The sequence below is a fragment of the Poecilia reticulata genome, chromosome 4, assembly GCF_904066995.2.
Source record: "Poecilia reticulata chromosome 4, P_reticulata-male-v2, whole genome shotgun sequence".
In the NCBI taxonomy this organism is placed as follows: domain Eukaryota; kingdom Metazoa; phylum Chordata; class Actinopteri; order Cyprinodontiformes; family Poeciliidae; genus Poecilia; species Poecilia reticulata.
In genome coordinates, this window is record NC_088833.1 from 27,033,948 (window position 1) to 27,043,794 (window position 9,847).

The following is a 9,847-nucleotide window of genomic DNA, read 5'->3' on the forward strand; positions in this document are numbered from 1 at the left end:
ATTGCTCAGTTGTTTTTAGCATGAACATAACCCTTTTCAAAATTAGCCAATTTTTTAAAGTATTTTATTCAATTGGATTGCCAGTTGAGCAATGACAGTTTCATCTAATTCCTGCACTGTACTTTACATTTATCATCAAAATTATGATCCCATTCTTGCCGTAGTATGGATCAGTGGGTAAAGTAGTCGTCCTACAATTGGCAGGTTGATTCCAGCTCCCCCTGGAAAAGACTGAACTCCAAATTCTGCATACATCCCGTTCACTCTCACTCTCACAAATGAGGAAGAATAAAGCTCTTGTTCACCTTTTCTCGTGGACAGAAAATCAAATAAAAGCAACATTACGTCTGCCTGGAATCACGTCTGTCTTTAAAACAGACTTAAAAGTCTCTTTTAAAGAATCAGTAGCACCGTCTTGCCTGCTGGGGGCAGCATTACATTTTCCGACCTGCTGCGGTGCCATCAGCCAAAGAGAAGCGCTCAGCGGTTTCCTCACGCTGTGTGCTGATGGTAGCGTCTGGCTAAACATTGCTAAGTACAGTGTGGAACATGGCCGCTTCAAAGCCAGTCGAGCCCCAGTCTGGGAGCGGGTTACCCCGCTGGCAGCTGGCGCTACTTGTCGGAGCTCCCATTGTGCTCGGAGTCGGAGCGGTTTACTTTTGGAACCGAAACAAAACTAAGGAACCGAAAGGGACTGGGGAGCGGAAGACTCCTGAAGGCAGCGCCAGCCCCGTTCAGGGACAAGACGGCGCTACTCGAAGCAACCGTGAAGAGGAGAACATGGTACTGTAGCCCAGAGAGGAATCTTGTCGTCTCTGCGGGTTATCCCAACTCTCCTCACGTTGACACAATTAATATTGCTGCTGGCTCAGCCAGTCGTCATTGTGTTCAAGTCCGGTCAAGGACACCTGACAGAGCCCCTGTCAGTAACAGCAGGAAGACAAGGCCGACCGCCGGTGGCTCGGTGCGGTGGATTAACCTGCGCTAACTAGCTGTCTGCCAAGCTAACCTTGTCTGTGCAGCTAGGTTAACTACTGTGACTGACGTATTAAACCAGTTACATCTAAAGCATCCATTGGTGATGAAATGTTCTTTATTGCCTCCTATTTTTTAAACCAACCTAATGGAAAGCAACAAAAACATCTCCCATGTTTAATCTTAGCTGTTTAATGCTGCACGAGTTCCACGCTAGCTGGCTAACACCGGGGTCAGAAAGTCAAGGTGGGCGGGAACGGCTGTCAAGAGTAGCTTCACATTCATGGAGTTAAAAGCGGAGCCTATCATGTCATACAGGACGGAGTGAGCTAGCTGGACAGTCTCATTTTTTCATTCAGTAAATCTACAGTGAATCCCAGACAACCTTTTAATGTAGAGGGACACCTGTCACACCTGTCCCAGTAGGCGTGTGTGTGATCCCACGTGTTGTGAAGGGGTGTGAGGAAAGGTACATTTTCTATTCAAGATTCGTCCTGTTTATCACAATTATAGTCAGTTTTATTGAAATGCGAACTGTTTTTGTAGCAGGTTGTCGGTAATGTGTTTCTTCGTGTTGCTCACATATTGCCTATCTGCGCGTCATTCACATGGTGTCTTCTGTTTTGCTTGACTTTTTGAGTATAAAATAGTCTGCAGTCCAACCACACAGTGCACACATCATTCAAACAGTGTCATTACTTTCACTTTTTATTCCACAGAACAGACTGTAGCTCATGCTTGCATGCAAACAACAAGTAAATACAGACTTGGACATCTTTAGAGTAGAAATAAAGATAATGGAAAAGGGAAAAACCCCAAAGAATTAATCAATTGACTTTCAATTCCTGCTACTTTAAGAGACTTTTGATTTACACTGCCTGTTTTTATAAACATTAATATTTCCATTTGAAAAACTGCAATAGAGTCCACATTTTCATAGTTAAAATCTTTTTCAGATGATTGTCCCCACTTTTGGAGGCACTTCTAGGTCGAATGTAGACTGTTCAACTAAAAACGACAAGTTCAGCTTGGGGATGAAAGGTCCCTCCGTTGTCTTTAGAGGACTAGTTAAACGTTTAACCGAAATTCACTGAGTGAGACGAAACCAAGACAGAGGCTCTTATTAGAGAGGTTTGAAACAGGTCAGCTCATTTGATGTTTTCACACTATGGACAGAATAAAATGTCGACAGACCCAGATTGCCAACATTATTCATGTGAACTGATTCACTATGTATTCTTTCCTGTAGTGTAAGGAGACTGCTGGATAATGTAGCTGTAGTCCAATAAATTTGACATGGTTTTAACAAGTTAAATAGGCTGAGAACTACTTTCTGTTTATTTATGGAGGATAACAAGAGAAAATGTCTTCAGAAGGCTTTCCTTAAGGAGTAATAAAAGTCCAGACTACATCAAAGTTTAACTCTTGGTGCTTCTTGGTTAAAATATCAACTCTTTGCTTTCATCGCCTTCTGCTTGTGGCTGCAGCAAAGCGTTTGATATGTAACACTTGACAGGAAATAAACAAACCTGGAGTTTTATTAGTGGAGCAAGTGAATATAGGTTTCTTAGGTGTGGTACAATTATACACCCTATGCATTATTAGGGATGCAAAAAATTTATTAACGTACAATTGTCGATTAGTGGTGTAGTAGATTAAAATTAGTTGCAATTAATTCTGATTGCGCTGCTTTGTCCTTCTTTTATGGTAGTAGTTTGGCCACCATCCAGACGAGGGCGCTGATGGTCATTTTTAAGCAGAGCCAGTTGATACAGAAAAAAAAATGGCGGTGTCGTACCAGAATGGGAAAGAGAAACGGTTCAAACAGAGTCGAGTGCGGGATGAAAAATGCACTTTTATGTGGATCTGTTTTGAAAAGCACTTGACAAGCTCCTTAAGGTTTATACTATTTAAATTCGGCGTATTATTAAAAATTTTGCCTTTGTGCTGTGGAAAGACGGTCGACCCTTTTCATACAAGGGGAAACTCAAGTTTTTGAGAAAATGGCCACTTATCAATTGATCGTTAGTTGATCGATGCGTTAGATTAACTCATTTATCGATAACTTGCATCCCTAGTCTTTATAACTGAAAAATAGTTCAGCATCTGTCGTCATGTATTATCAAGGATATAGTTAATGTTTACAAACCCAAGAACTGGCAGAGTGAAGTTTGGATCAATGCTTTTTCAGCTTGAACTACTTTGTTTGTTCACATGGGAACGTCAACAAAAGCCCCATTTAGGTTTTAGGATGTGGGATAATGCAATCCTTGTGGGCTTTTTGGCGGCACACTTTCACTACTAAATTGATTAGTTTTTATGAAGTGGCCGGTTTGGCAAAGGCTGAATTTTATTACACTAGAAGCTTTTGTGAGACTGACTGTGTGCAGTGATAGATTTTTGACCAGAAAGCATCTGATACTTCTCTTTCAAATAATTTGTTAATCACTTTTGTGAAAACCTACAAAATAAAGTTTGAAGCCCATCTTAGCCTTCCTGAGTATAGCTCTCTCTAATGCTTGGAAAATGACACATTACTATTAAATATTTAGTTGTTTTCAGCAGAGATGGCTCTCTCATTAATAAATAAACACCATTCTTTATGTGTCAAAGTATTTTGTTTTAAATTGTCCATAAAAAAAAAAGTTCAACATGTAAAACAAATTCATGCATCACTTACTCTTCAAATCAGACTCCTCATGTTTTTGTTTTGGTTTTTTTTCCCCCTCTCATTTAACTCTCGTTTACTTTGCCCATCTTTTCCTTTAGAGCCCTCTGGACCGAGCCCAAGCGGCAAAGAATAAGGGCAACAAATATTTTAAGGCTGGCAAGTACGACAAGGCGATCCAGTGCTACACTGAGGCCATTGCTCTCTGCCCCAAAGAGCACAAGTCGGATTTGTCCACGTTCTACCAGAACAGAGCAGCGGCATACGAACAGCAGGTTGGCACCTTGATGGCAGCCATTTTGTTTTAACCCAAAACAACATGGTGGAGAATGGTCTTCTACAGACCGTAGGGGTTGTGATCTGTTATGTTCACGACCTTCTCCAACACGTTTGACTCTGCTTACTTTAGTTTGGATGCATTAAACGAGGTTATCCTGTCGTTTCAGCTGAAGTGGACAGAAGTGGTCCAGGATTGCTCCCAGGCCGTCGAGCTGAACCCGCGTTACATCAAGGCTCTGTTCAGGAGGGCCAAAGCTCTGGAGAGACTGGACAACAAGAGGGAGTGCCTTGAAGGTGAGCTTGTTGTTGTGTCTTAGATTAGATGTCCTTCAACCGTTTTCTGTAAATGTTTGACTCTTGCTGACTCTTTCCCTCACAGACGTCACAGCTGTGTGTATTCTCGAGGCCTTCCAGAACCAGCAGAGCATGTTGCTCGCTGACAAGGTCCTCAAGCAGCTGGGGAAAGAGAAGGCCAAAGAAAAATACAAGGTATTGGTTTAGTTTGAGTCATCTATGAAAGTTGTGTTTTTTTTTAAATGTATTTATTTAAGTCATGTCCCAGTCACAACATTTTAAAATAATAGACTGTACTGAATTCTGTACTGATGTGCTGCCGGGGTCTGCAACTGAGGTCCTTGAAGGTGCTTAAATTTAAATGAAGTATTTTCAAGGTTTGGAAAGTGCTTGATATTCAGACTGCACAGTTTTGCATTAAAGTACAATTTAATGCTTGATTTAAAAGCCTAAATTTGGAAAATGTTATTTACAACTGAAACCAGATTATTTCATACGCCTAATAAAAAATGTCTTTTTTTTTTTCCTCATGGTCTGAAGCAAAACTGAACTTTGTTTTACATAAGTTAGAATAACCTAAATTATTTCTGTTTAAATACCAGAGTTAGATCTGTCTTTAAAAACGTGAGGCCGAAGCTGCAGAAACAAAACTAAACAGGTTGACTCGGGTATCTTATTGTATTTTATTTTTCTCTCTGCAGAATCGTGAGCCGATGATGCCTTCCCCTCAGTTCATTAAGTCCTATTTTAGCTCGTTCACTGATGACATCATCTCCCAGCCGCAGCAGAAGGGTGAGAAGAAAGACGAAGATAAAGATAAGGAGGGGGAAGCTGCCGAAATCTCTGAGAGGTCAGTTTGATGTATAAAATCTGTTTTTTGGGATGTTTTTTTTACTAACCTTGGAGGATGTTGTTACAAATCATCTTGCTGAAATGTTCCAAATAAATAATTGATTGACAGGATTTAAAAAGCTTGAGTCATTTTAATGAAAAAAGGAATTAAACTGAGTCCAACCGGGCTTCTCTCATTGCTTTACTAAACGATTCTGGTAGGATTTTTTTATTCCATAATCTGCTGCTTTTTTTGAGAACTTTGAGTACAAAGTGACAAAACTACAGGCCTCATAATGGAAATCAAAGAGAAATGCATCTGCACACTTTAAGCCTTTAGTCTAAACCTGCACAAACAGTTCTGCTTTAAAACGTGGCTGACTGTTGCATTAAGTTATTAAAATACAAGGTTCTTATTTTATATAAGTATCTTTTTAACCAGGTTTGGCTTGAAAATAGTGTTTTAGCATTCAGATAAAAATTGTTGCAAAGCTTACTGTAGGGATTAAAGTTTAGCGAACATTGGTTAAAAAAACAACAACAAAAAAAAGCACCTATTCGATGGTTATTTTTCATGACTTTGTTTAAAATTTAAATGTAGAAGGCCCTTTAAGTTTTCTGAAATCTTCACCACAAAAAAAGCCATTTTCATCCCCATTCTAGATAAAAATAAAATGTAAAAAAATACTCTTGTTCCTTTTAGTGTCACTTTGTTGTGAAAATTCACTGAAATTATTCACTGATAAAATTAAAAGCTGAATTTTTTTTTATATCTACCTTTTGAAAGCATTAGTTGGTTCTAAAAAGTTTTTAAGAGCCATTGTAAAAGGTCCAAAGGGCTTCAGCATGCAAATGAGTTGATTGGATGGCAACATGTTAATTAAACTGCAGCTTTATTTAGATTTTGTTTGTCATCCATTGTTTTCCAGCTCTGGCTACTTGAAGGCCAAGCAGTACATGGACGAGGAGAACTATGACAAAATCATCAGCGAATGCACCAAGGAGATAGAGTCGGGGGGCCGCTACACGGCAGAGGCCCTGCTGCTGAGGGCCACCTTCTACCTGCTGATCGGAAACGCTACGGCCGCCCAGCCTGACTTGGACCAGGTCATCAACATGCAGGAGGCTAATGTGAAGGTACACACTGTTGGTGTTTCAGTCAGAAACATTTAGCAGCAACAAATTCTCAGAGTGCATGTTGGTGAAGCTAAATGTTGGAACCTGCTGTTCATCGCTCCTGCAGCTACGAGCGAACGCTTTGATAAAGCGTGGAAGCATGTACATGCAGCAGCAGCAGCCTCTGCAGTCTACGCAAGACTTCAACATGGCCGCCGATATCGACTCCCACAACCCAGACGTGTATCACCACAGGGGTCAGGTAGGAAGAAGTCGAGTCGTCATTTCTCTCCCCCCTCGCCCCCAATTTACTGTTTAGTTTATCATCTAAACAGTGGTTTGTTGAGAAAAACATAAGATCACATTACTGATTAGAGTTTGATAACATTGCTCTTAATAGAACTCCAAATACATTAGTTTATTTTTATATTTTTATGACGTGTAGCCAATTTAGACTACGGTTTTCAAAAGGTGTATTAATTACTTTCCCTTTAAATTAATAGTTTAAGACTATGAGGTTGGATGAGTCTTTATAGCCCCTGAACCTCCTTTTAATTTTTGTCACAACTCCAAACCTGAAAAAAATTTATTTGGATTTTGGTAGACCAACGCAACGTGAGCACAATTGTTAGGTTTATAAAGCCATTTGCCTTCAAAAGTCAGTTAGGAAATATATATATATATAAAAGTACTTAATTAATCCTTTTTTTCTTCCCTTTAATGGGTGACGGGTGAGAAAAAAAATGGGCTATTTCAAGCATTAGGGATCCTCTGAGTTACTGCTGAAGGAAGTGCATGATACAAGTTCTGCAAAACTAAATCAAATCAGCTTCACTTTCTACTGCTTTTCCTTCAAAAGGTGTTTAATGTACTGTTATCAAGAAATGTGAGAATGTGATTTGGGAGTTTCTTCGACATTTTGCTAACAAGACCTGCATCTTTCCTCTCAGCTGAAGATCCTGCTGGACCAGGTGGACGAAGCAGTGGGAGACTTTGACGAGTGCATCCGCCTCAGGCCCGATTCTGCTCTGGCTCAGGCACAAAAGTGCTTCGCCCTTGTGAGTAATCGCCGAAAATGAACCCAGGAGCATCTTTAACCTGATGCCGTTTTTAATTATTTAAACAAAGATTTTGGATTTTTTTTTTTTTGTATCTACTGTATTTTAATGCTGTTTGTGAATTCTTGTGTTCCTCAGTACAGACAGGCTTATACTGGAAACAACCCGTCGCAGGTACAGACGGCCATGGACGGCTTTGAGGATGTGATCCGAAGGTTTCCAAAATGTGCTGAAGGCTATGCGCTTTATGCTCAGGTAGGATTGTTTTATTCTTTTGGGAGCTAACTTAAAAAAAGTAGTCTAGCAATCATAATCCAGCAAAACTGATCAAATTAAATCCTATTTTGAAAAAATGCTATAATTAAAAAGGTTTTTCTGCTAAATCGCATGTTAGACTAATATGCGATGCTTAGCCTGGTAGGGGCACAAGTAAAGCCTGGTAGCCCGCCAGGCTAAGGGAAAGCCTGAATTGTGACAGACTTGATGACTTTATGTTCTTTTCAGGCTTTAACTGACCAGCAGCAGTTTGGAAAAGCTGATCAAATGTACGACAAGTGTATCGAACTGGAGCCAGATAATGCTACTACATATGTTCACAAAGGGTGGGTGTGTTTTCATTATTTGACATGTTGGTAATAGATTTTTGAGATTCTTTTAGTAATTGTTAAATGTATGTTCAGTTTGCTGCAGCTCCAGTGGAAACAAGACCTCGACTTGGGTCTGGATCTTATTAGCAAGGCAATTGAGATCGACAACAAATGCGACTTTGCCTATGAAACCATGGGAACCATTGAAGTTCAAAGGTAAGTTTAAAACAAACAAACAAATAAAAAGTAGAATTGTACTTTAACGTTTGCAATAACTGGAGCGTTTATCTTTTCAGGGGCAACCTGGACAAAGCGATAGAGATGTTCAACAAAGCCATTAACCTGGCCAAGTCAGAGATGGAGATGTCCCATTTGTACTCGTTATGCGATGCGGCGTACGCTCAGACTGAAGTGGCCCGGAAGTACGGCCTCAAACCCCCCACGCTGTAACGTCTCCGCCAATTCGTCGTAAAGTCTTTGCTGCAGAACCCAACTGTTTTACCGTTTCAAATAAAACCTGATTTGTGGGAAGAGAGAGAGGAAAAAAAATACTGGTTGTTATAATGAAAAGAAGGAACCCTGAGTTTGATTGTGCGTTTTTTCACATTTTAAAGGGTTTGTCGGGATAGGAAAAGAGGATTTCTATTTCTGTCTCCGCTACTCTCGGTGTCGGGAGCGTGATTTGACCAGCGCAGTCCGTTGCCAACACCTAACTCAGCCCAATGTAATAGTGAAATATTTTCATTAGTCAGTGTAGAGGTGAGAAAAAATGCACACAAATGTCCATGTACAGCTGTTCTAAGTAATACACAGAAATGTGCTGTTTTGTTGAACCTATTACTGACTTTATGGCTTTTGTAACATTTACGTCTGCAGAAAATACTGTGAGTTCTATGAGGTTCTAAAGGACTGTTCACTTGGCAATTCATCCTGATCCGAAGGGTTTTTCTCAGCTGCTTCCATTTTGCAACATAGACCTTCAGTTCTGAATGCGAGATAATTATAGTCAGTCGTGAAATGTTTGTATTTGCAATGCTGGAATCGATCCCATGGGTACTGGGCCTAAAAGAAGTCTATTTAGTCTTTTTTTAATAATAGGTTTGCCTGTTAAATCTTATTTTTAAATATATAATCTTTGTGCAGCATGCTCACTGTATGAATGTAAATGCAATGCTCAAGCTGTCTTGAACACTAGAAAAAAAATCTTAAAATCTGTGGTTTGGGCAAAACCCCTCTGATCAGACAAACTTAGCCATCTGTGTTGTGTTTTTTAATTTTATTTTTAAGTTGCCTCTAGTCTCCGGAGATATCATCTGGAATGTGTTTTTTCTTTTTCTAGCTTATTACTGAACAGAGATTAATCTTTTTTATTATGGTCATTTGTCCATTTCTGATTGATTCCAACAGTTTGTCCAAGTTCGTAAGGAATTGCTTTGCTACTTTTCCTCTCTCATTTTCTAAAAGTATTTTCACAACGCTGACCTTATGGGTCCCATTTATGCTGCCTACATGAAGCCCAGACGGCGTCTGGATCTAAGAGACTGCGAGACTGCTTCCCAGCATGACTTATTTTTTTATTAAAGTAGTCAACTGTTGAATCCGACATGCAGAGCGTTCTCAGTTTTTACCGAGCCGACTGGGACCTCTTCTACATCTGAAGACCTTTCAAAGCAGTATGGCAGAGTTTTAACACATTGGTTATACTAAAGAATCAGAACCACTGCTGCTGTGTGTGGTGACTCCCCAATGTCAAAAACAAGATTTAACCGTTTTTTTTTTTTTTTTTGTTTTTGTTGTTTTTTTTTTTTTTGATGTAACCTAAGTTATGGCTGTTTGGTAAAAAAAAACTTCAACAATGTTCATGGTGACCAAAGTGGAATGAGTCCTAATAAAGTCATAATTCTTGGAATGAAGTTTACCTCTAAAAGGTTTCTTTGTTTACACTGACCTCTGTTGTTTTTGTAGTTTTCTGAAACTTTTCTAGCATAATTCATACTTCTAATCTAATACTGGAATTAAGATGCACATTGCGTTCTGGT

At 39.6% G+C, this 9,847-nt stretch overlaps 1 protein-coding gene across 1 annotated transcript; it reads left to right on the forward strand.

Moving 5' to 3' along the window:
• Positions 1-455: 455 nt before the first annotated feature.
• tomm70a (translocase of outer mitochondrial membrane 70 homolog A (S. cerevisiae)) lies at positions 456-9,721 on the forward strand. Its single transcript, XM_008407602.3, has 12 exons — positions 456-783; positions 3,745-3,918; positions 4,090-4,216; positions 4,302-4,411; positions 4,918-5,066; positions 5,977-6,184; positions 6,291-6,425; positions 7,114-7,221; positions 7,360-7,476; positions 7,726-7,823; positions 7,902-8,024; positions 8,105-9,721. The coding sequence occupies exons 1-12, from the start codon at positions 550-552 to the stop codon at positions 8,256-8,258; spliced, it is 1,737 nt and encodes a 578-aa protein (XP_008405824.1). The 5' UTR covers positions 456-549; the 3' UTR covers positions 8,259-9,721.
• Positions 9,722-9,847: the final 126 nt, after the last annotated feature.